Raw genomic sequence first — 27,993 nt, forward strand, 5'->3', positions numbered from 1 at the left:
CTTCTGTTGCACTATTCACCAGAAAAATAATTGGTAATTATTTAAGAATTGTATAGAAACTTGTTTAATTAAGCAAAGCAATCACTTAGTAATTATATCAAAATTCTGCTAAGCAGCGCATATTACGGCTTCTCAGAGATATCAGTTCCAACGATCTTAATAAGATATTTAAATTAATGACTTGTTGCTTTAGTGGATAATAAGTATATTCGCTATATAAAATTTGTCGGATCTTTTCTTGAGCAAATCAAGGTTAAAGGGAGGATCCGTTTGCGGGGTCAGTCGACCGCATTCCAAAATGGCTGACATTGGAATGCAGCGACCAGTGCGGATTCGTGCCTGTTGCGCGCAGTGTTCATAAAAACAAAATAGTATACAAAATTTCCGCCTATATTCCATACCTGTTTACTTCCTCCACTACATTTCACCAGCCTAGAAGCACAGTGCTCCTGGTTGATGTCGGGTGAATTTTACAGGCGGTTCTATAGACTGAAATGAGATTACAGGCTCTAACAGTAGTAACATGTAAACATTATACTTTTTAATATAGCATATAACATATATTCTTCCAATTATGATATTTCTGATTTACGGGTCGCTTTATTGAACATCTTATTATTTTTTATGTACTTTAATAATTGAACTGTTAATTGACTGAAATATGAAAGTGTTTCGTGTTGTTACTAACTTCGTTTAAGTCTCTCAATTTAAATTACATTTTTGTTTTCCTAATATTTTGTAAAATGTTTTTGAATTATATTTATACTCATTTTGAAGAATTGGCAATTCTGTGAGTACACGAAATCATTAATAATTTATAGTTTTATAAAAATATTTTTTTATTTTAAATTTGGAAAAATTAAAAAATATGCTTAAAGTTTATAAAAAAAAAATCTCACAATATGAAATTGTTACTATAAATTAGTCCTTGTTGAAAAAACTATTAATATTATAATTGTTTATAATAAATAGCATTACTTCCTATGATAGGCATTGTAACGAGTTAAGCAAAAAAACCAATTGAAATTATTGAATATGTATTTTTTTGAATGCAATCAAGTTTAATTTTTAAACCATCTAGTGTAACATTAGATGTTTGATTTTTACCTTTTGATAAGTTATTTTAAAGTTTGCTATCATTTTATAAAAATTCTTAATTAAATCAGTCTTAAGACTGCAAAAAAGAGATGCTATTTCAATCTTTTATTTTTTTCTCGACCATATTAAATAATACCTAGTAGATTTGATCAATCTACATAATTTAGGCATTATATTTCATCTTAAATGGATATGTAGTAATAAGTAACTTTTTATTTATTTTTTTATAATATAAATTTTGTACTCAAAATGATTATAGATAATGTTTTTAATGATTTGGATAATCTAACTACAAAATTATGTTAGAATAATGCCACAAAGAGATTCATCTGAGGTAACTCTATCAAAATTATTCAAAATTTTAAAATTCTTCACAATATTCATTATCTTTAGATAGAACATGAAACTGAAACAAGTGAAGATTTTATGGAAAAAGTTCGAGAATCTAATGCAGCTTGTGAATCCGGTGATTATGATCGTGCTATTCAACTTTATACAGAAGCTTTATGTCATTATCCCAATAATCATATATTATATTCCAATCGTTCTGCAGCATTACTCAAAACTGGAAGATTTAATGAAGCTTTACATGATGCTACATGTGCTCGGAAATTGAACCCTACTTGGCCTAAAGCTCATTACCGAGAAGGCGTTGCTTTACAATGCTTAGGAAGACATGGAGATGCTTTAGCAGTTTTTAGCACAGGATTATCAATTGATACAAACTCTACTCAACTTTTGGGAGGTCTAATTGAAGCTTCCATTAAATCTCCCTTAAAAGGTTAAAGTCTTTCTACTGAATATTATATTCTTAAAGTGTTTGCAATTATGTAACACAGAGCTACAAGGTATATAGGTTATAAGCATATCTCCTTACAAAATTTTTCAATTGCTAAAGTATATTTGTATAACCCCTAAAAATATCTAAAGACTGATATTAGCTTCGATGCGAAGCTGAGAAGATATTGGTTTTACTATGATGTGTTTTTTTTTTTTTTTTTTTNTATTGGTTTTACTATGATGTGTTTTTTTTTTTTTTGTGTCTGTTACCACTTTTTCTCTGCTCTCACCAAACGGATTTCTTTCAATGATATGTCAAAAGATCACAAATTGTATCTAGTCGAAGACATTACCCTCAAAAATTAAAAAAATTTCCTTCGTTCCCCGTAAATGGGGGAAACCTCCAAAAAAATTACAAATTTAAAAATCATTAATTTTGGAAATTTTGGAAATTTTTTTTTACTTAAAATTGCCATAAATTTTTTAAAAATGGCCAAATCAATATAAATTTTTTTCTAACCAAATTCTTATAGATGCATAATGTCCTTACCTATCATTTGGTATATTTTTTTTATAAATCTGTCCCTTTACCTGCCCACAGGAGAGAATTTCAAATGACAACTTTTTTACGAAAAATTATCATTTTCAACTTAACTTTTAAAAGTATTCCGGAAGGTCTGACACTTTTATATATATCTTAAATTAAAGCTAATGTAATGTACTTTATTATGGAAAAAAAAAAATTTGACCTCTGGACTTTATTTTTTACATTTTTTATTTTAAAATGCTATAACTTTTTAAAAAATGTATGGATCAATACAATTTTTTCATGAGAAGTAGTATTTATATACATCTTTCATTCGACATACTTTTTTGTTAAATCAGACTATTTCCTTATATGCGAGGGGGGTTAAAATCTGAAAAATGCATATAGAAAGTAGAACTTTTTCAACTTAACTTTTGAAAGTGTTCCGAAATTGACAATTTTATATATATCTTAAATTAAAGGTAATTTAATATACTTTATTATGGAAAAAAAAAATTTGACATCTGGACTTGTCTTCGTGGTGAAAATAGACATCAAAATTACGATATTTGTAAAATAATTCATTTTTATATTTTGAACTTTTTGGAAAATTAATGGATCAGTAAATTTTTTTTATTATATAGATGTTTGATGTCTTTACTTATCATTTGGTATATTTTTTTTATAAATCTGACCCTTTATCTGCCCACAGGGGGGATTTAAAATGACAACTTTTTCACAAAAAATTTACTTTTACAGTTTACTTTTGAAAATGTTCCGGAAAGTCTGACACTTTTATATATATTTTAAATTAAAGATAATGTAATGTACTTTATTACGAAAAAAAAAAATTTCGTACTTTATTTTGTCTTCACGGTGAAAATGGCTACCAAATGCTATTTTAGTATGAAAATTCTCGATTTTATTTTTTACATTTTTAACTGTATAATGCTATAACTTATTGAAAAATGTATGGATCAAGACAATTTTTTATGAGAAATAATATTTATATCCCTTTTTAATTCGGCATACTTTATCTTAATCTGGATATTATTAAGGAAATAGAAGATCATGTAGCTTTTGGTTTAATCCACCAATTTTTTAAAATTAAACACTCTAAAGATTTGCATCGAAGCGTTTTTTTTTATAGTGATTTTAATCACTGTTAGATATCATTATACTTGATCCAACTATGCCACGTCACTACTGTGCTGGGTTTTTTTAGTGTAATAACCAAAAATAAGAGAAAGAAAGAGAGGTAATATTGAAATGGATATTAAGCAAAAGAAAAATTTAGTTGATTATGTATAAATGCATTTTCCTGATTATTACTTAATTATTGTAGTTAGTATGTTAAAACTACTCTTACCTGATATCCTTTGATAGAAGACAATGATTTATAATGGAAATGTAAATTAGCTTTTCCATGTAGGTGGTAAATAAGGATTATCAATTTAAAATAAAATATTAAAAATTATATAAGCACATATATTGTAAGCTAAATGTTAGTTATTTTAACTAAGGTATGTTCTAAGCTGAGTTATAAATTGATTTAAATAGTGAGACACCAAGTCATAAGTTAAGAGTTAGAAAATCACACAATGATAAACTAAAAAAAAACAAGAGATCTAAACTGACCACTTAAGTGTGATCACAAGGAGAGAAACAACCAGACTAAAAGCTTGATTGATAGTAAATGATACAGCACGGCTTAGAAGTCCCTTAGCTCTTTTATAGTAAATCATGAGATACGTAATAAAATTATATGTCATGATAAAAGTTTTTTAATTGAAAAGAGTGCCTTTCACAACAAAGTGCAAGGAGAGTTTAGTATTGTATTTTTGTTTAGGATTATACTTTATATAACTTTGTGAAGCTACCTCATTTATTAATGAAAATAAACATAAGGAGATTTTATATAGTTTTAATGCAAAATCTCATTTTGGTTAAATGTTGATACAGTTTACTAAGGATTACCTAGCAATATGCTCTATTGTGTATTGAACCCAACAAAACTTTGATTTTTTTAAAACTTCATCCATGTTAGTGATTAATATTTTTATAATATAATTCGAAGTTGAATTTTATGATAAATTATAACTTTTAGAATTTTGTTGTAGATGTTTTAGAACCAACTTTTGAACAACTTCGAAACATTAATCAAAATGGAATGACTTTAGATAGATCTCCATTTCTTGTTATGTCTGTGATAGGTCAAGAATTATTAGCAGTTGGCCAATACTCGGTAGCTGTTGTTGTTTTAGAATCTGCCTTAAGAATTGGTACAAATAGTGCAAAATTAAGAGGATCAGTGTTTTCTGCTTTATCTTCAGCTTATTGGGCATTAAATTCTTTGGATAAAGTATGAAATTTTTTTTGTTTAATTTCTATTTTATTATAAAGATTAATAAATATAACTATTTGAAAATGATTAAAAATTACCTATTTTTTATGTTAAGGCAATTGGGTACATGCAGCAAGACTTAATAATTGCTAAATCTTTAAAAGATATTGCAGGAGAAAGTCGAGCACATGGTAATTTAGGGTCAGCTTATTTTAGCAAAGGCAGTTATAAAGAAGCTTTGACTGCACATAGGTATCAGTTAGTATTTGCAATGAAAGCAAGAGAGATGAAAACTGCTGCATCTGCACTTACTAGTTTAGGTTTGTACTCATAAAATATATTATAAAAATAAAATTAAAGAAAGTTTCAATTAATCTAATTTTAATATTTAGTTATTACTTAAAATTTTCTCTTAAAATAATTTATTTTGATAATAAATAACTAGATTTTAGATAACACTCTTAGCTTTGATGCGAAGTTGAGAAGGTATTGGTTTTTACTATGATGTGTTTTTTTTTTTTGTGTGTCACCATTTTTTCAGCTCTCACCGAACCGATTTCTTTCAATGATACGTCAAAAGATCACTAAACGTATCTAGTTGAAGACATTACCCTCTAAAATTGAAAAAATTTCCCTTGTTCCCCGTAAATGGAGGAAACCTCAAAACCAAAGAGGAGAGGTTATAATGGATCTATTGCTGACTACAGACCTAAGTATACTGAATAGAGGTAGTGAACCTACTTTTGTTATCAGGAACAGGCAGGAAGTCATTGATCTAACAGTTTGTTCAAAAGGGTTACTTCAAAAGATAAAAGGGTGGAAAGTGTCCTCCGAACCTTCTCTTTCTGATCATAGGCACTTACGATTCACTTTGGAAATTAACAAAGTTGAGACGGAGTACTATAGGAACCCGAAAAGAACAAACTGGGACAAATACAGGGCAGATCTCTCTCGTGACCTGATTAACCTACAGTTTAGATTGGGGTCGAGACAGAGTACTGAAAGGGCTGTAAATATGTTACAGGACTCCATTGTCTCAGCTTACAAAGAAAACTGTCCTTTAATAGAAAGGAAAGGTACAGGGCAGGGTGTAGCTTGGTGGAATGCTAACCTGTCTAAATTAAGAAAGAGTTCACGTAAGCTCTTAAATAAAGCAATGAAATCAGGTTTGGAACAACACTGGGAATCCTATAAGGACGCCCAAAGGAACTACAAATCTGCATTGAAAAAGTCCAAAAGAGAAAGCTGGAAGAAGTTCTGTGGGGATATACAACAACTCCCTATAGCAACTAGACTTCTGCGATCACTAAGGAATGGACCAAACAAAACTGTCGAGGCAATACTACTGCCAGACGGAATGTTCACCAATAATGATAATGAAACATTATCACATTTGATGAACACACATTTTCCTGACTCTACAATTAACAACAGAGAACAGGAACATGATGCACAGGACAAACGTGTGACCTGTGCTGATTGGAGACTAACCAGGAAAGTGATAACCCCAAGTGGAATAAGATGGGCAATAAAAGCCTTTGGCAGTTTTAAAGCTGCAGGCTGTGACGAAATTTTCCCTGCACTTCTGCAAGAAGGGTTAGAGATAATCGTCCCCCATCTCTGCAAAATATTTAGGGCATGCCTTGCCTATGGTTATCAACCAGAAAGCTGGCGTAAGGTTAGGGTAGTGTTTATACCCAAACCTAACCGCACTAACTATTATGAAGCAAAATCCTACAGACCAATAAGTCTTACTTCTTTTCTTCTTAAGACTATGGAGAAACTTATTGATAGGTACATCAAGGAGGGGCCTCTTAAGGAGAACCCTTTACATGAAAACCAACATGCGTATCAAACGGGGAAATCTACTGATACAGCTCTACACTGCTTAACTACTAAGATAGGGAAAGCTGTAGAGAATAAAATGTATGCAGTAGGTATATTCCTGGACATCGAAGGGGCTTTTGACAATACTCCCTTCGATGCTATGTGTGAATCTGCACAACAGCGTGGAATAGAACCACTTATTATTAAGTGGATAGAATCCATGCTTAAGGAACGCTCCATTTTGGGACAGCTCAATGAGACCAAAGTAATCAAGAGTGTCAAACAGGGATGCCCACAAGGCGGGGTTCTATCCCCCTTGCTATGGTGTCTAGTATTGGACTCGCTTATTAGAGAGTTAAACAAATATTGTTATACACAAGCCTATGCGGATGACTTGGTTATAACAGTGGTGGGTAAATTCCCAGACACTATTATTGACTTAGCACAACAGAGACTTAACACTATACAGATATGGTGTAGTAAGTACGGTCTATCTGTTAATCCAAATAAAGCAGAGGTTGTTATGTTCACTAGAAAGAGAATAGGACTAGACAACCTGGACACTCTTACTCTGAATGGACAAGAAATTAGCTTAAAATCAGAAGTAAAATACTTAGGTATTATCTTGGATAGTAAGCTAAAATGGAAATCACATGTTGAGTCAAGAATCAAAAAAGCAATGACCACATTGTGGACTTGCAGCAGAGCCTTGGGAAAGACATGGGGTCTTAAACCAAGAGTTATGTATTGGTTGTACACGTCAGTGATTAAACCTATGATATTGTACGGTGCCCTGGTCTGGTGGACCAGAACAGCACTCATTACAGCTAGGAAAGAACTTAGTCGCATACAGAGAATGGCTGCTATTGCCATCACTGGAGCATTAAGAACTACACCAACGGTCGCATTAGAGGCACTAATTGGATTGCCTCCTCTGCATCTAGAGGTGAAAGCTCACGCCAAAGCTACAGCACTAAGATTCCACAACTTAGGTATGTGGACTTTGGAGAGTGATACAACAGAACATGGTAAAATACTAAAAGAGATAGACAAGGGCTTTTTAGAATACCCCTTGGACTATATCAAACCGGTTCTTAAGAATAACATTCCCTACAAAGTGGAGATCACTACACGTATAGAATGGAATATTAACCACCTGACTGACAAAGGAGGATTTGTGATATATACAGATGGATCCAAAAAATCAGGAAAGGTAGGTGCTGGAATTTGGGGCTTAAAGCCACGAATAAATGTCAGTATGTCATTGGGCACAACACCCTCTGTTTTCCAAGCAGAGGTGATGGCGATACTGGTAGGGGCTCAGAACCTGCTGGTATACAAAAATAGGAAGATAACTATCTTAAGTGATAGTCAAGCGGCTTTGAAAGCACTCTGTAACGATCAGGTGAATTCAAAGCTGGTCCTCGAATGCAGGGAAACTTTAGAATCACTATCGAGGTTCAACAAAGTTACACTAGCGTGGGTACCGGGACACAACGGTGTCACTGGAAATGAGAATGCTGACTTTCTAGCCAGGAAAGGAGCAGAGAACACCTATGTTGGACCAGAACCAGTGGTAGGGCTCACTGAGCAATCGCTCAAAGCGTTACCCAAGAATTGGTGCAGAGAACAACACAGGAAAATCTGGAAGTACTTGGTAGTACCTAGACAATCTAAAATGTTTATCAAGACCCCTGGTTTATTGCTGGGTGATCTTAATAGCATGACTAGACATCAAATAAGCACCCTGACTGGTCTACTGACAGGACATGGTCACCTGCTTAAGCATCTTAACGCAATGGGGGTATCGGAATCACCATTGTGCAGGAAGTGTGGAGTAGAAGAGGAAGACTCATTTCACATCATGTGCGAATGTGAAGCCTTGTCCACACTAAGATCAAACTACTTGAATAAACCATTTCCTGAAAAAGAGGATATTAAAAACCTAAAACCCAGAGAGATACTTAATTTCGCCAGAAAGACAGGACTCTTTGGTCATCTTTAGAGGTGACTTTATGGTTGGTAATGTATTAACACTTTGGTGATAACACTTAGGTGGGTAAACCGAATCAAAACAATTCGGTATGAGGTGCGCACAATGGACCAACAGGTCTGAGTGCATGGGCATTATGTCCACCTCAATAATAACTAAAACTTAAACTAAAACTAGCTTTGATGCGAAGTTGAGAAGGTATTGGTTTTTACTATGATGTGTTTTTTTTTTTTGTGTGTCACCATTTTTTCAGCTCTCACCGAACCGATTTCTTTCAATGATACGTCAAAAGATCACTAAACGTATCTAGTTGAAGACATTACCCTCTAAAATTGAAAAAATTTCCCTTGTTCCCCGTAAATGGAGGAAACCTCAAAAAAAAATTTTCAAAATTTAAAAATCGCGTGGATTTTTCTCTACTTCAACCTCCGACACTTAATTCTTTGTTTTACATCCTCGTCAATGCCATCACTGTTTTGCACAACTGACCCTAAATACTTAAAACTTTCCACCTCTCCAATCACGTCCTCGCCTATTGTCACTGTTCTTCTCATTTCACCTACATCATGTTCTCCTTTGTCAAACTCGTACTCTAAATACTCTGTCTTACTTTTATTTATTCTTAAACCCTTTTCTTTAAGAGCTGATCTCCACACCTCTAGCCTTTGATTAATTTCCTCCCTATTTTCTCCTATTAACACTATATCATCAGGAAACAACTTGCTCCACTGCACTTCTCCATGTATTTCTCTAATAATTTTATCCATCACTATAGAGAATAAGTAAGGGCTTAAAGCAAAACCTTGGTGCACTCCTACTCTTATCCGAAAACCTTCTGTTACTCCTACTACGCTTTTTATCCTGGTACAAGTGCCATCATACATATCTTCTATTATATTAATGTACCTTTTCGGGACTCTTTTTCTTATTAATGCCCACTTTAAAATCTCTCTCGGTACTCTATCATACGCTTTCTCCAAATCTATAAATATCATGCACAGATTTTTCTTCTTTTCTATTAGTTGTTTCACACAAAATACTGGCTCCATTGTTGGCTTATACGCGTGGTGTGGCGCGATGGTCACTCTAGTTACTGACAAAACTCTAGTGTTAAGCCGCGCCTACTGCTGTAGGTGAACAGATGGGTGACCATATTTGTGCTTATACGGTGGCAAAAAAGCACCATGTTCCCAGTGCAGAAAGCAATGGGAAACCACTGCACTTAATTTCCCCAAGATATACCATTGGTAAACGACAAGGCAAGACCTTTAGTAGAAAAAAAAAATTGTTAACTTACCAGGCATAAATCCAAACTGGTTTTTAGATACCAGTGTCTCATTTCTTATTCTCTTATTTATTACCTTTTTCCAAATTTTCATACTATGCTCATAAGCTTTATGCCTCTATAATTTTCACACTCCTGTATGTAACCTTTACCTTTAAATATCGGCACCACAATACTATTCCTCCATTCATTTGGAATTTTCCCTTCTAATAAGATTTTATTTAAAAGTTCCTTCAACCACCTTATGCCAACACCACCTAATATTTTTCATACTTCTACTGGCACTTCATTTGGTCCCATATACAAAGAATAATATTAAATTTAATGAGAGCATAAGAAGGCAATAATTTCTAACCGTACTTGGCTTTATAATGTCTCATGATTTTAATTATTGCTAATTTAAAGGCACTTATAGTTCAAAAAAAGCAAGAAAAATTGTTTTAAAATTAACTTCCCTAATTTTTGTTTATGTTACTTAATAGATGCAATTTTAATATGTATGTTAATAGAGTCTTTAGTAAAAGTTAAATAATAAATTTTAGGTCATGTATATACAGCTATTGGTGATTATCCTAATGCATTAGCATCACACAAACAATGTGTGCAATTGGTTAAACAAATTGGAGATGTTCTTCAAGAAGCTAGAGAAATTGGAAATGTTGGTGCTGTTTATTTAGCTATGGGAGAATTTGAAAGTGCACTAGATTGTCATATGCAACATTTGAAGTTGTCAAAAAAGCTTGGAAATAAAGTATATTATTTATTGCTTTTAGATAAATGTATTTGTTAGTATTAAAAATTAATTTCCAATAAGGTAGAAGAAGCTCGTGCTAATAGCAATTTAGGCTCATCCTATCATTATCGGAGAAATTTTTCACTAGCTATTTCATATCATGAAAATGTTTTAAGACTCGCACAGGAATTAGGAGATAAAATAATTGAAGCAAGAGCATATGCAGGACTTGGTCATGCTGCCAGATGTGCTGGTAATTATACCCAAGTAAGTTTAAAAATATTCAATGAGTTAAATAAAACTTGGTCAACTTATTAATATTTGTATGAATTTTATTTTTTTAATTTAGGCAAAACATTGGCATGAAAGACAGTTAGACATGGCTTTAAATACACATGACAAAATTGGAGAAGGAAGAGCATGCTCTAATTTAGGTATTGTATATCAACTACTTGGGGCACATGAATCTGCATTAAAACTTCATCATGCTCATTTAAATATTGCTAAAACATTACATGATCGTGCTGCTATGGGTAGAGCTTTTGGAAATATTGGAAATGCCTACAGTGCCATGGGTTATTATAAACAGGTAAAATTAAAAAATATTTTTACAATTTTTGTTATTTTATAAAATAGAAACAGAAGTATTGAAAAAAATTTTTTACTTATCTGTTAAATACCCAAAAAACAGTTGTTATTCAATATATAATCAAAATAAAATATTTTAATATAATTTAGGCAATAGAGTATCACAAGCAAGAATTAATTATCTCTAAAGAAGTTAAAGATAGAAGTGCTGAAGCTTCTACTCATGGAAATTTAGCTGTTGCCTATCAATCTCTTGGAGCATTTGACATGGCTGTTTTACATTATAAAGCTCACTTAAATATAGCTAGAGATTTAAAAGATACTGCTGGAGAAGCATGTGCCTTACTAAATTTAGCAAATTGTTTAAGCACTAGAAATGATTTTGTTCAAGCTATTCCTTATTATGAAAATTATTTAATGTTATCTCAAGTAATAATCATTAAAAATATATATTATCAATTTTTTAAATTTTTTATTGATGATTTTTATATTATTTATATATATCTTAATCTGTATAAATGCCACTTAATGAATTATCTTTTATAACTCTGTTTGATTAGGAATTACACGACATTGAAGGTGAAGCAAAAGCTTGTCATTTTTTGGGATATGCTCATTATTGTTTGGGTAATTATCGTGAAGCTATACGTTATTATGATCAAGATTTATCATTAGCAAAAGATTTGTATGATAAAATTAATATGGCCAGAGCATATTGTAACTTAGGATTAGCTCATTTAGCACTAGGAAATTTAGAAATTTCATTAGATTGTCAAAAATGCTTTTTAGGTGAAGTAAAATTAGTTATTAAAAAAATGTTAGTGTTTATAATATATTTTATTTATGTTAAATATTAAAATTGCAGCTATATCTCACACAACCAAAAATGTCCAATCAAAATTACGAGCGTTAGGTAATATTGGAGATATTCTAATTAAAATTAACAATTCAGATGAAGCTTTAAAAATGTATCATAGTCAATTAACATTAGCCAGACAAATAAAAAATTTAAATATTGAAGCAGCTGCTTGTAGTTCACTAGGACTAGCTTACAGGCACATTAAGTGCTATGAAAAAGCTCTTTCCTACCATTGTCAAGTAAACTGTTTTCTAATGATTTTATAATTAAAGTGTTCAAATTTAAATAAACTCGGTTTAATTCTTTTTTGGTTCATTTTCAATATTGCTACATGATATTTTTCATTAAATTAAATTTATTATTCATTAAAAATTTACAAAAAAGTAGTAAAGAGTAATATTTAGTAGATCTATTACTCAAATTATTTATTTTGTTAAGTTAAATATAGATTTTTTAAATATTTAAACAAAACTTTGAACTAATATTTATTTGTATAATAATTTTTGTATATTGTTCATATTTCAATATATTTCATATATTTTAAAAAATAAAAGTATTTTTAATAAGTATTCCAAGTCATTTTTTTCTTTTTTGGGCTTAGTGTAACAAATTTATAAATTTTTCTTTAACAATTTATAAAATAATTAAAATTATAAGATAAATATTACTAAAAATTATCAAACATATTTTTTGCTTACTATCATCTGTTTTTTGATATAAAATGATTTACAATAAATGTAATATTCTATCCATAACAATATATTACTTTTAAATTTAATCTGTCCTACTCAAGTAGTATATGAGATGTGATCACAAATTGTGATAAATACAAATTATAATTAATACTGTGTACAGCTAGAATAGTGGCAAGTTTAGTGGTTGGTATTTGGAGGAGGTGTAATAGTTCTTATAGTATTAGTTCTTTGGGACTAGATAGTCCTTCAGTGTTGACCGTCGGTTAACTGTCAATGCTGAGTGGCCCTGAAAAGGGACATTTTGGGTAAGCATCTTAATTCGCTGGGTGGTGGTGAAATTTGTTAGTGATATATCCTAGTCTGAGTTATATCGCTATGTAGAGGACGCCACATGCAAGCTCTCATTATGGCCCCCTTTAGAATATTAAAAAAAGTATTAAAATATGGGCATTTGATTACATAAAATGTATGATATACAACATATAAACAATTATTAATTATAGGAATTAGCTTTAAGAGAAGAAATTGGTGATTTGAAAGGAGAGTGTTGTGCACATGGTCATCTTGGTGCTGTTTATATGTCCCTTAGAAATTATACAAATGCTATAAAATGTTACCAATTACAACTTGAAAGATCAAAAGAATTAAGAGATAATACTATTGAAGCTGAAGTCTATGGAAACCTTGGTAAATAATTTATTACTTATAGATACATAGCTATTTTATTATAAAGAGTGTTCAATAATTGAGAAAATAAATCAATTGTTACAAGCAATAAAAATTCTTTTACATTTTACTACTTCTTTGTCATATTTATTTTAAGCCCTTTATTAATTTCAACTCTTTACTAAAAAATATTTGTATTTACATGAAGAAGTACCAATCTGAGTTCAACTAGATACTTTTCAAGGGTGCTGTAAAATGTTTGTTTAAATTTAGTTGTAATGCATATTTTGTATGGTTTTGCTTTAAGCTATTGCAATTTTTATTTAAGTTAAAAAATATATAATACTGGGTGTTTGATTATAAATAAGACACTCACTTTTTCAAATCTATTGAAATTTTAAATTCACATAAATATAAGAATAAGTTCTAAAAAATACAATTTTATGTAGATAATTTTTTTGTTTTTTAGAATTCTATTAGTAAAAATCATTGCAACTATATTTATTTTACCCCATTAATTATTAATCTGTTATAGTATGTTAAAAATTAGTTATTTTCTATATCAAAAAGGTTATTTAATTACATAATATTGTAGAATACAGTAATTTAGAACAATCCATATTAGGAGGGCCCATCTAGTATAATTATCGTACTTGGCATAAAAAATTAAACTATTAATTTTTTAAAGAATAAGTGTTTTCCAAATAATAAAATAAAAATAACAAATTGGTTATAACATATTTTTAAGACTTTTACATGTTTTTTACTGTATGAAGTGTTTTTGTGGACTATTTATTAACAAAATAAAGCTGAAGTTTTTATTTTTTAATTTCTTGTAAAATTTTCTTTACTTGAATTTTGCTTTCATAATTCTAAGTTAAGCGAAAAAAAATTAATGAGACATAGATCAGTTATTTTTATTAAATTTGCCTCATCAACTCAACCAGGGCTACGGGTCAATCTAATGGATTAATTCCAAATATTGCACAGCTCATTTTTTTGAGTATTAAAAAAAAAAAAGAGACATTTGATTTTTGAGGGCCACCCTAATCTATATATTATTTGTATGTATTGGATAATAATTATGAAGTAAGATAAATTTCATTTCGATATAAGGGGTATTGAAAATTCTACTAGATTAAATAATTATTAATTTTATATTTTAGGTATAGCTAGAATGAATATTGGATTGTATGAAGAAGCCATTGGTTATTTTGAACAACAGCTAGCTACTTTAGAACAACTGTCAAATCTCTCATCTTCAACAGATAAAGTATGTCATTGTGTTATTTTTAAGTCTTATTGAATTAAAAAAAATATTTATTATAATTTTATTTATACTATATAAGGTGAATACCTTATCATATTTTTTTTGCATTTTTATTGTAATAGATCACTTAAATAGTAATCATTTCTAAGTAACTTTTGGTGTTTTAAAAGATTCTACAATTGAAATATGCAGAAGTGAATTCATTTTAATGATCTATTTTAACTAAAAAAACTAATCAAAATGTTGTTAAAAAAATTACTCAATTGAGTGTATTAGTTGTGATTATTTGATATATTGTTAAAAAAAGTTGGTCAAGTGAGAGCTAAGAAAATAAATGAGAGCCTTAAAAAAAAAAATCACATAGTAAAAAACTTTAATATAGGCTAGAGGTGTGGAGATCAGCTCTTAAAGAAAAGGGTTTAAGAATAAATAAAAGTAAGACAGAGTATTTAGAGTACGAGTTTGACAAAGGAGAACACGATGTAGGTGAAATGAGAAGATCAGTGACAATAGGCGAGGACGTGATTGGAGAGGTGGAAAGTTTTAAGTATTTAGGGTCAATTGTGCAAAACAGTGATGGTATTGACGAGGATGTAAGACAAAGAATTAAGTGTGGGTGGTTGAAGTAGAGATAAGTGTCTGGCGTCTCATGCAATAAAAGAATTCTAATGAGACTGAAAGGTAGATTCTACAAGACTGTAGTGAGGCTAGCTATGATGCATGGTTCAGAATGTTGGACAGTTGATAAGAAAGTAGAGCAGAGAATGAGTGTAGCAGAGATAAGAATGCTTCGATGGATGAGTGGAGTGACTAGAAAAGATAGAATAAGGAACGAGCATATAAGAGGGAGTACAGGTATGGCGTCAATTGTAGATAAGATGAGAGAAAATAGACTTAGATGGTTTGGTCATGTTTTGAGGAGAAAAGAATCGAAAACTGTAAAACAGTTATAGAAATTAATGTTGAAGGAAGAAGAGGTAGAGGAAGACCAAAAAAGAGATGAAGGGGTGTTATTGAATGCGATATGAAGACAGCTGATGTGAGCGTAGATGATGTGGGAGATTGTGTCAAGAGGAAGTAAAGGATAAATGTGGCCAACCCCAAGTAGTTGGGATTAAGGTGAGGAAGAAGAAGAAGATTTTTCTGTGTAAGTAGCAATTAGAAAAGTTAAAAAGTTAGATTATGAAAAAAAATAAATAGTTTTATTGATCCAATTTTAAAAAAATTGTAACATTTAAAGACGTAAACCAAAAAAATGTGTATACATAATGTGTATATATAATATTTTAATCATTAGAAAAAATTGCATCTCATAGTCTAACAAGAATCTTAATGTAAAATTTAAATAAATATAAACTTTAAAGAACATAGAATTTTTTACTTTATATAATACCTCAATATTTTACTGATTTATTGATTTTGAGTAAAAAGTAAAAATAAGAGAATAAATTTTTTATGTAATAATAAAAAAAAACCAGCACAGGGGGGTCGCGGCACAGTTGGATCAAGTATAATGATATCTGACAGTGATTAAAATCACTATAAAAAAAAACGCTTCGATGCAAATCTTTAGAAAGTGTTTAATTTTAAAAAATTGGCGGATTAAACCAAAAGCTACATGATCTTCTATTTCCTTAATAATATCCTGATTAAGATAAAGTATGTCGAATTAAAAAGAGATATAAATATTATTTCTCATAANCGCTTCGATGCAAATCTTTAGAAAGTGTTTAATTTTAAAAAATTGGCGGATTAAACCAAAAGCTAGATGATCTTCTATTTCCTTAATAATATCCTGATTAAGATAAAGTATGTCGAATTAAAAAGAGATATAAATATTATTTCTCATAAAAAAATTGTGTTGACCCATACACTTTTCACTAAGTTATAGCATTATACAGTTAAAAATGTAAAAAATAAAATGGAGAATTTTCACACAGAAATAGCATTCAGTAGCCATTTTCACCATGAAGACAAAATAAAGTCTGACATTTTTTTTTTTCATAATAAAGTATATTACATAAGCTTTAATTTAAGTTATATATAAAAGTGTCAGTATTTCCGAAACACTTTTAAAAGTTAAGTTGAAAAAGTTAATTTTTTATGAAAAGTTGCCATATTGAAACCCTCCTATGGGCAAGTAAATGGTCAAATGTTCACAAAAATATATCAAATGATAATAAAATACCTAAGGTATCTATAAAAAAAAATTATAGTGTTTAAAAAGGACATGGTTTTAAAATTATAATAGCAAAAGACAATAACCATACTACTAAACTGTTAAAATACTACACTATATTAGTGTATAGTAAATTTATATAAACAATAATAGAGGTTGGATGAGAACTGAGAAAAGTGGTAACAGACACAAAAATAAAAAAAATACACATCATAGTAAAATTATTACCTACTCAGCTTAGCATTGAAGCTAAAATATGCTTCTAACATAATCCAAAACTGTAAAAAGAAATTTTTGATAAAAGTAACAAAATATTTCTTTCTTCTTATTTTTCCTCACCTTAATTCCAACTATTTGGGGTCGGCCACCCTAATCTTAAACTTCTACTTGACATGATCTCCCATCTACGCTCACATCAGCCATCCTCATATTCCATTCAATAATATCCCTCCATCTCTTAACAAAATAACAGAACAAAATATTTTCTGAATCAAAAGTTAGTGAGGATGTCAAACATGGTAAGACACTCTGCATATATTGTTTTCATGCTACTATCTTTCATTAAACTTTCTATTGAAATTTTAGAAGTCCTACTAGTATTTTAATCCTTAGAATTGTAGTTTTATTTTATAAGTTAGGAGTTTTTTATAGTAATTTCAATATCATAAATATTGTATGCATACTACATACATTTAAGTTTTAATACATTTGTCCATTTTATTTAAAGGGCCGAGCATTCGGCAATCTAGGAGATTGTTATCATGCATTAGGAGACTTTGATGAAGCTGTCAAATATCATGAACAATTTTTGACTATAGCGGTACAACTTCAAAATGTTAGAGATTTAGAGAAAGCATATATTCGTCTTGGTCAGTCATATCGTCAAATTGGGTACCTTGATCAAAGTTTAGTTTGTTTTGAAAAAATATTAGTTATTGCTAATGAACTTAATAACCTAGAAATGAAAGCAATATCATACGGTGAATTAGGATCAAATAATATATTAATGGGAAATCATCAACAAGCAGTATCTTGTTTACAAAATCAAATAGCAATTGCACGAGAACTAAACAATAGAAATCTTGAAGCAAATGCTGCTTCATCCCTTGGTTATGCTCATCAATTGATGGGTCAAACTAGTGTTGCCTTACACTATTATAAACTAGACTTGGAAATTGGAAAAGAATTAAGCGAACCATTATTACAATGTAGAGCATATGGAAATATTGGAAATGTAGAAGAAATTTTAGGTAACTTCAATGAAGCTATTAAATATCAAGAAGAACACTTATCTATTGCTAGTCAGATTGACGATAAACTTGCAAAAGCTACAGCATTTAGTAGTTTAGGTTCATTACACCATGTATTGGGACATATAAGTCAAGCAGTTATTTACCTAAATCAAGCACTTCAAAGTTTAGACATGAGTAGTAAACCAGATAAAGAAGGGCATATAAGGTTTAAACTTGGTATGACCCTTTTAGCAGATGGTCAAACTGATGCAGCTAGAGGGCACTTAGAACAAGCGTTTGATTTATTAGATAATGCTCTTAATATGGGTACTTACGAAAATCATCAGTCTATTGTTGGTTTAAGACATGAATGTTACCAAGCTCTTTTGGTAAAAGAACTGTAATGAATTGTAATATATTTTATGTATTATATAATATTTTTTATTTTGTAGATGGTACTAATTCAACTAAATAGGTATGAAGAAGGACTCTTAATATCTGAAAAATATAAAATAAGAGATAAATTTTTACTTCATGGAAAAATTAAACCAACTTCAGAATCAATGAAAATAAATTCAATTGATAATCTATTTGATATTGTTAATAAACAAAAAGCTTCAGTCCTATATTTTAGCTTGGCATCGGATTGTTTATATACTTGGCTCCTTGTACCAAATAAAGGTAAAAAATATTGTAATTTATGTTGCTATGTTTTTATTTTTAAATTGCATAATTTAAGGTGTTGCAAAGTTTAATGAAACATTAATACATACTAATGTTAAAAATGAAAATTTATTAACTCAGTATTTAAAAGAATTAAAGAACACAATAAATGTACTACAGCCAATGTATGTAACTCATATTAGTATGATTTTTAATTTTTACTATACAGAAATTAAAAAAAAATTAATTCTTACTATTTTATAATACAATAAATTAGAAAAATTGATACAGAATCAAATGAATCTCCAAATTTAGATGAATTGGAAGATAGATTTATAAAAGAAAATGAAAACAGTTACCTTAGAATGGTCAACAGGAATCATTTGTATAATACTAGTAATTATAGCTTAAGTAGTTTATTCAGGTAAATTCATTTTTTTTTATTCGCTTTATAAGCCAATTGAACAGAATTCTTTTACTATAATATCAGCTTGGTTCAGAAACTCATTAAGCGCTACTTTTGTAATTTTTTTTTTTTTAATTAATTTGTTGTAGAAACATAAAATCTTAATATTTTTAAGACAACAGAAAAATTATATTTTTAACTTAAATATCATTTTTATTGAAAAAATATTATGTAATCATACAATAAATGCAATAATAATATTTAAAAAAATAAGTTTCTGGACCAAACCAATAGTTTTTAATCTTGAAAATACATTTTTGTTATTGTTTTTACAATAATATTCTTTGTGATTTAGTGTTGGAAGTGTTGGAGGGAGCACTGTTGGATCTGCTAGTAGATCAGGTAGTATTAGAGCCAAAAAAATGAAATCATGGATGGTCCCTGATAGTTTAAACAAGCTTTATGATTTGTTAATAGCACCATTTGAGGATTATTTATTTGTACCCTGTGGTAAATAATATTGATTAGGTAGTATTGGAATAATTTATTTTTCTTTAAAAAATTATATTTTTATTATTAGATTGTTTTGGCAGAAGAGAACTTCTGTTAGTTCTGGAGGATGATTTATTACTAGTACCATTTTCAATGTTACATCCTAAAAGAGATATTGACCAAATAAATGTTGAATACCTATCTGAAAAATTTTCTTTACTTGTTACATCATCATTAATGAAATTAAAAGAAAACCAAAGGTAATTTTTACTAAAAAACTCATTTAATTATGTTCTTCTTCATCTGGAATTTATTCTTTTTAAGAGTTTTTGCCATCATGATGGCGGTAAAAACTAAAGATTATGATAATCTACCTCCACTCTTTCCTGTTATGAACTCACATTCTCCAATCTCATACTCCTACTTTCTTGAGATCTCTTTCCACTGTATCCATTCATTTCTATCTAGGCTGCCCGTGAGATCTCTAAGTTTTCATTTCAGCACTGATCCAGCTGTCTCTTCTTCTATTCTGCATTTTGCATGACCAACCCATTGTATTTGCTGGCCAGTTATAAAGCTATTAACTGGTGCTAGTCCCAACTCTTCTTGTAGTTCTCAATTGAATTTTCTTCTCCACGCTCCTGGTTTTTTATCATAGATAGAACCGCAAATTGTCCTCCATTTTTTTTTATCTTAAAAATTTAAAAAAAATTAAAAAAGGTCATTGGTACAAAAAATATGTTAATCAAAAGCCCCCAATTATATTTTAATAAAAACTGAGAATATCTAGTTCAATTACTGAATATAATATTTTGTATAATAACATTTTATTTTTTATTAGAAAAATATTTTTCAAGTTTTATTTTATACCTTAAAATGCTTGAAAAAATGTATACTTTAATAATATTTTTGTTTATTTTACTATTTACTTCCAATATTTTGAAAAGAATTATTCATAGGTTATTTAATTGTCCATTATATGAACTATACTAACAAAAAAAAAATTCTTATACTAAATTTTTCTTTAACTTTAGAGTCCATAAAAAGGCAATTATTAATGAATCATATAATATTACTTCACTTGTTGTTGGAAATCCACAACTTCCAGAGAACCTTTGTGATCATCTTAATATTAGTGAATTACACCATACAGAACAAGAAGCAACAATGGTTGCTGAAATGTTACAGACTAAACCATTCATTAAAAAACAGGTACAAATAAGTTATAGTCTAAAAATATTACATAATAATATCAACAAAATTTAAATTACTTTTTTAATTATTTTAGGCAAATAAAAGTAATATTTTAGAACAACTGGTTAAAGCAGAATGCATTCATTTAGCAACTCACATATTTTGGGATCTATCTGCCATTATTTTGTCTCCAGATGAAAATGTAATCTAAGTATTTTAACTTATGTAAAATTAAATTTAAAATGTTGATACATATACTTTCTAAATATAAACCAACCAAATGTTTTAAATAAAATAATTATGGTACATCAAATTACTTATAGATGAACAGATTAATCAAATTGTTTTTAAATATAGAATTTCAGTAAAAAAAATCTGCACTTTTTCAATTAAATCATATTTACAATCTTTTAGTAATAGATATTTTTTTAAGCAATTTATAAATTGTGAGATATCTGAGAATGACAACATTGGTAATAAAATTTACTACTAATGTTGTCATTATTTTGTAATGGCTAATACTTAATGGTGTATTGATGTATTGATGAGTAAAAATTAAATTATAGCCAGTAAAAAGAGTTTAAAAAATCAATAAGAAAATTTTTTTTTATTTTTGTAGTGTTCAAGTTGAATTAAAAATTATAATTTTATTTTTTAAGTGACTTTTACATATAATTTTAAAGGATAATATTGTGGAGGCAGAAATAAATTTGTCAGACATATTATTAACTGCAGAAGATATTTCATCCTTAAAGTTGAATGCAAGACTAATAGTACTTAGTTGGTCACATTCATATGATGGTTGGGCTACTTCTAAAGGTCTTCATGATCTGACTAACAGTTTACTGATGGCTGGAGCTCATTGTATACTAATATCTTTATGGCCAGTTCCAAGTACAGCAGCCAAAATTTTACTACGAGCATTTTATTCAGCTTTGTTTCAAGTAAATAAAGTTTTAATTAGCAAAAATGCTTTGTTTTAATGATCTAAATAATATTTAGGGCTCAAGAGTATGTAGAGCTTTAAGCGATGCAATGCAGACGCTTCAACATACAAAGCATTTTTCACATCCATCCAATTGGGCAGGATATATTTTAATTGGTTCTGACATCCGTTTATCAAACAAAGTAGCTTTGATGGGTCAAGCATTATGTGAAATATTAAAAAGTCCTGATAAATGTCGGGATGCTCTTAGAGTTACACTTCACTTGGTATTTATATAACATATACTTACTTATATGTACAGGGTGATTTTTTTTATCATAACCCACTCAATTACTTACAGAATAATAATAATTTAAAAAATTTTTTTTATTATTATCTTTAGTTACACATTATTCTTGAATTATTAACTATGTAATACTTTTTAAGTTCATCCCTTATGCCTGGTAAGGGTGTCAACTTTGTTTTTTTGGATTATAGTCTTTTTCAAATAAAATATAAATTTTTTTTTTATATACTTACTTTTCTTATCTAATATAATAATTTTGGTTAAATTTAACATATATAAAGTAGACATTCTTTAATTTACAAGTCATGTTCAAACAATGATTGAAAGACTACCAATAAGACATATACATTTTAAACATGGGTACCTGATGAATTAAAGTAAACATATAGTCAGTGACAAATGCAGAGTAACAAATAAATGTGTTCTCACAAAGTTTAAGAAATACGACTATCAAAAATGAACACAAAATGTAAACAACTTTACCAAAAGTTCTCAAGCCAGATCTTCTGTTACTACTAAAAACTATTAAATTCATTAGAAACTAAAAAGAAAGTTAATCTTATTAATAATACAAATAAATCTAAATAATTAATAAGCACACTAATTATTTCCTATTTATCTTATCTTGCAAAAATATTTGAGAGATTTATGCAAAAATTTTTTATAAGAAGGCTCAGATTACCAATTGAAGAGCTATGTACAAAAGCAAGATAACTCCATTTTTTTTTTAAATCAGATTTTTACTGTTTGTAATTGAGATGATAATTACAATTACATATGTACAAGAAAAAAAATAGTTACAGTTAATAGTATAAATAATAATTTTTAGGTATAGTAGTTTTTTAATTATCTGGTAAGTGAAGATACATGTTAAAAATTTCTGAATTTTTTATCTTTTTGAAAAGTTTTGAAAAGTGGAGTTATCTTTATTTCCATACAGCCAAATCATAATAGTTCAATCATTGCTTAAATTTTCTTAATTCCATTGTTCATCATAATATTTTAAATATAGATTGAAATTTTGTTAATTATAGTATGTTTTATAATTAATTTTGATTCAAAAAAATTATTTTATATTACAGGTTGAAAAATCATTACAGCGCATACACAGAGGACAAAAAAATGCTATGTATACTACTCAAAAAAGTATAGAAAATAAGGTATTTATTTTTAAAAAAGTGTATTTTATACTATTCATGTAGACTTAAATATTATATTATATGAATATGTAATTTTTATTCTTTTAAAAATGAATCAAACATTAATAGATAATAGTATAAACTGTAGAATGTTGCATAAGATTCACAGATTAAAAAAATAATTTTACTTAATACAATTACTGTTTTAAAAATAACAGTATTTTCTAGCGATGTCTTTGCTAAAGGGCTGCTTCATTGTCTGGGGGAAAATGTCTATTTTCAAAAGTGTTATGTTAAAAATAAAATATAAGAGTTAAATTATTTATCAAAATTATTTAGTTGTACCATCAACTTAGAGCAGTTGAATATTTTACAAAATTCATAATTTAATTTTTATGAACAAATATTTCGTTTTTAATAATACTTGTAAACATTTTACTAGATAGATTCATATGATTAAAATAATAATTTTTAACTGCCCCATGTTTGTTCATTTAAAAACTATATTTAAGGATATCCAATTTTTATAAAATTATTTATAGTTTCATAAGTTTGATATATTTTTATTGTTTATATAAATTTACTATACACTAATATAGTGTAGTATTTTAACAGTTTAGTAGTATTGGTTATTGTCTTTTGCTATTATTATTTTTTAATTTTTATGTCCTTTTTAAATGCTATTGATTGTACTATAAAGGAAAACCCTACATAGCTCATTATAATGGAATCAAACCCTGGTATCTACATGCTGAGGCATTATACGTTGCTGACTAAGCTACCTACTAAGTAGGCTACTTATTAGCATCAATGCGAAGCTGAGAAGGTATTAATTTTACCATTATGCGTTTTTATTTTATTATTTTTGTGTCTTACCACTTTTTCTCAGTTCTCACCGAACTGATATCTTTCAACAATACATCAAAAAATCACAAATGGTATCTAGTCGAAGACATTACCATCAAAAATTGAAAAAAAATTTTCCTCGTTCCCCGTAAATGTGGGAAATCTTCAAAAAAATTACAAATTTAAAAAACGATCATTTTCGAAAACTTTCAATTTTTTTATTTAAAATTGCCATAAGTTTTTTAAAAATAAACCAATTAATATAATTTTTTTTTATAGATACGTGAGATATTTACCTATCATTTTGTATATTTTTTTTATAAATCTGACCCGTATTCTACCCACAGGGCGGATTCAAAACTATTTCGCAAAAAATTAACTTTTGAAAGTGTTCCGGAAAGTCTGACACTTTTATATATATCTTAAATTAAAGCTAATGTAATGTACTTTATTAAGGAATAAAAAAAATTTGGGACTTTCTTTTGTTTTCATGGTGAAAACGGACAACCAAGTTAAAAAAAATTCTTTTTTATATTTTTAACTTTATAAAGCTATAACTTTTTGAAAAATGTATTGATCATTATAATTTTTTAACTTAATTTTTGAATGTGTTCCAGAAATACTGACCCTTTTATATATTAAATTAAAGTTTATGTAATATACTTTAATAATACTATAATAATAATCCACCAATTTTTTTAAATTAAACATTATCTACAGATTTGCATCGAAGCGTTTTTTGTGATGGTGATTTTAATCACTGATATCATTATACTTAACCCAAATATGCTACGTCTCCACTGTGCTGGGTTTTTTTTTTTCATAACTATATAGGAGGATGTTGCCCCTAATAATTTCAGTAAATTACATTTGTGAAAAAAAAAATATGACTTATTTAATATTTATTAATACTTAATTTTTACTCTTCACTATAATTTTTTTTTTCTGTGAATTTTTTGTATACACACAATTTTATCCTTTCTAGTTTTAATCAATTCGTTTTTAATTTTCTTATTAAATAATATATTTATATTTAATAAATTAATAAAAAACAAATTTTAAGGTTGGTGATGTTACGGGATGGAAAGAGCTTTTACAGTCTGTTGGATTTCGTTTTGAACCTGCTGCTAATGGCATTCCGTCTTCTGTATTTTTCCCTCAAAGTGATCCTGAAAATAGGTTAACTCAATGTAGTTCTAGCTTACAGGCACTTCTTGGTATGCCCTCATTACATTAAAAGTGAAAAATATCATGATTTATACTATAATCTTAATTAATATATAATTTAGGACTTAATACTGTCACATTTAATGCAATGTCAAAATTAATATCAACACCTGAATTAATTGATGATTTAATTACTATAATACGAAATATTATTGAACAGTTGAGTAATAAATTTAATGTTGAAAGTGAAAAAGTCTTTGATATACCAGTAAATGGAAAATTATGGAAAATTTCTGGATGTTATGAATTTTTATCATCATTAAGTAAACTATAATATTAATTCTTAAAATTAAATTAATTCTTAGAAATACTACATTTAAACATTGACAAATGTTTTAAGGTTTGGATTTAGTTGAAGTTAATTTAGATGAAGTGATATTACGAACTGGAAAACAAATTAATAAACGTTATATCCAATTTGTTCATCAAGCTTTGTTAGCTTTATTTGGTATGAATTTTTATTTTTTTTAAGGCTAACTATTGAGTTTTAATTTTAATTAACTGATCAAGTAACAAAAATATATTATTTAATTAAAAAAGATACTCAAGAAGTGCCAAAAAGTCTATCAATTTGTTCTTCAAGTTCTCTTGAAAGTATAGTTACTATTGAAGATGATCGACCTAAAGATTTATCAGTTATGACTAGACCTATTTCTAGTTTTCTTAATGGATCAGGTGCATTTACTAGTTATGTTAGAAAAAGAGGCGAACCAGATGGTAGAACTGCTTCAGAGGCTTCTGTGCAAATTTCTCAGGTACTTGGAGTAAATTGTTTAGTTTTTAAACAGGCTACTAAATTTTTCATCAAAGAACTTTTTTTTTTCAAATAATAATTATCTTATTTTGTTCGCCACCAAATAACATCCCTGTTTTTAAACTGTGATTTTCATGATCTTTTTTATTTAGACTGCTTGTGGAAATTTGCTTGTGCCAACAATTATAAATCGGAGATCAAGTGGAACTGCCGGAGGAGAAAGTGATGCTGCATTTACACCATCACCTCCAGTTCCTGGAATAAGTGATACTCTTTGTACAGCACTAGCACATCAAACAAAAATTAGAAATTTGTATTCAACACCAATTAGACCAGATTCATCAAGTTCAGCCAGTTCTATAAATGATTGGGAAGGTAATCATTTCATAAACACTTTTTACTGTTAAAATTATTTAATTAGTTTTTCACAAAAATAATTATTTTTTACAGGATGGTTTATTAAGCATACTATTCCCCATTTTTTCATCAAGTATAGATTAAAATTTAATTTATTTTTATAAATAATTGTAAATTGTAAATTTATAAGAAAAAATTATTTGTAAGGGTATATTTTAGGGGTTACTTTCTAAAGATAAACGAGAGACTATTATTGTTTTATTATTAAATGGAGAAGTGTCTAAATAAAATTTTGATTGGTTGTTAACCAGTTTTTTTATATTACTTTTTTAGTTATAGGTGAACGGTGTGCGCAACATTAAAGAGTTCTTATCTTAATGTTACGGTAAAAATAGTTTGTTACAAAACACTACCTCGCTCCTTACCTTCTCTATATCTTCAAATGCTATATCTCAAAAAGTAATAATATAAAACTGGTTACTGATCAGTCAAGATTTTATCTAGACAACTCTTCATTTAATTATTAAAAATTAATAGGTTCCTTTTAACTTTCAAAAGTTACCTTTAAAATCTACCCTTATAAATAATTTTTTGTTATAATAAACTTTACATTTACAATGGTTTATAAAAATTAATGAAGTTTTAATTTAATTTAATTTAATATTATTTAATGAAAAAATTGGTAGTAGTATGCTTAAAAATCACTCTGTATATATTTATATATATATAAATATGTTTCTAGGAAATGGGCTTTCAACTATTTTAAGAAGGGGTACAAATTCCATTCCTTATGCTACTTTACCCGTTACTAATATTCATAATAATGATAGTGTTATAGAAAACAATTTAAATCAAAATAATGACTCCAAGATGTCTGTTTATTTAACAAAAGTGTTAAATATTTCTGATAATGAATCAGATATGCAAACACTATTAAATATTAAAGAAAATACCCCTCAAAACCTAGGTGAAACATTACAGTTACGAAAATTGAACCATGATTCCAAACCAACAATATCTGATGTTTATTATGAACAAAAAATTGGCCTAGGATTAGCACCATCATTATTAAAAATATTGTCCTTGGATAAAAATGTAGCAAAAGAAACTAAATCCAATTGGCTATCTTCATCTGTTTTGAAGAAATTTGGTTCTAGTGATGTACAAGAATCTACAATTTATGGGGAACTTAATAAAAGAGATGAAGGTGATGGAAGATCAATTGCTGAATCTCAATCTAGTACTGGAAGTTACCAAAAACGAAATGATAAAAATAAGTTACAAAATTTTGAAAGTCTGATGGAAGAAGACAACTATGTTAAAGAACCTAGTGTAAGATTAAAAAAGAAATTGTATGCATCACTTCCATTACAGGATTTATCATTAAAACCTGTTAGCGATTCATGACAAATATATTTTTGATACAATTCTACTATTAATCATGTTTATTAATCATTATTGTTATTTATAAGAATGTTTTACAATTATTAATAGTTATTTTTTCTCAAAAGAAGTTTTTTTTTAATTTGAAACTGAAATTATTTGTTAAGTTTGTTCAAAAATGAAATAAAAACTGAAATTTCAACTATCATTGTTATTTTTTGTTTA

At 28.4% G+C, this 27,993-nt stretch overlaps 1 protein-coding gene across 3 annotated transcripts; it reads left to right on the forward strand.

The window, feature by feature from the left end:
- Nucleotides 1–345: 345 nt before the first annotated feature.
- LOC126895491 (tetratricopeptide repeat protein 28-like) lies at nt 346–27,973 on the forward strand. 3 transcript variants are annotated; one of them, XM_050667422.1, is made up of 31 exons: nt 346–790; nt 1,358–1,432; nt 1,492–1,564; nt 1,652–1,879; nt 4,525–4,766; nt 4,864–5,068; nt 10,396–10,604; nt 10,668–10,853; nt 10,936–11,175; nt 11,325–11,603; nt 11,735–11,963; nt 12,040–12,272; nt 13,232–13,415; nt 14,561–14,667; nt 17,571–18,464; nt 18,528–18,756; nt 18,815–18,923; nt 19,016–19,162; nt 19,500–19,654; nt 19,725–19,896; nt 20,671–20,848; nt 20,925–21,032; nt 21,514–21,774; nt 21,833–22,042; nt 23,145–23,222; nt 25,111–25,264; nt 25,337–25,537; nt 25,615–25,722; nt 25,815–26,029; nt 26,181–26,403; nt 27,128–27,973. In XM_050667422.1, exons 2-31 carry the CDS (start codon nt 1,409–1,411, stop codon nt 27,790–27,792), a joined length of 6,546 nt encoding a protein of 2,181 aa, XP_050523379.1. In that variant the 5' UTR covers nt 346–790; nt 1,358–1,408; the 3' UTR covers nt 27,793–27,973. The 3 variants fall into 3 exon arrangements, with proteins under 3 accessions (XP_050523379.1, XP_050523376.1, XP_050523378.1); XM_050667419.1 differs by having other exon boundaries at nt 1,492–1,879; XM_050667421.1 differs by having other exon boundaries at nt 346–525; nt 1,492–1,879.
- The last annotated feature ends 20 nt before the right edge of the window (nt 27,974–27,993 follow it).

Source organism: Daktulosphaira vitifoliae, unplaced genomic scaffold, assembly GCF_025091365.1.
Source record: "Daktulosphaira vitifoliae isolate Bord-2020 unplaced genomic scaffold, ASM2509136v1 Scaffold_1, whole genome shotgun sequence".
NCBI lineage: Eukaryota > Metazoa > Arthropoda > Insecta > Hemiptera > Phylloxeridae > Daktulosphaira > Daktulosphaira vitifoliae.

What these genes read in the sequence shown, in the direction of transcription:
- LOC126895491 (XM_050667419.1), top strand. Translation starts at nt 1,409, where the DNA reads ATGCCACAAAGAGATTCATCTGAG. An exon ending in TGAAGTCTATGGAAACCTTG is followed by an intron (nt 13,416 to 14,560) that starts GTAAATAATTTA and finishes TTTATATTTTAG; the next exon opens with GTATAGCTAGAATGAATATT. An exon ending in TTCTATAAATGATTGGGAAG is followed by an intron (nt 26,404 to 27,127) that starts GTAATCATTTCA and finishes ATATGTTTCTAG; the next exon opens with GAAATGGGCTTTCAACTATT.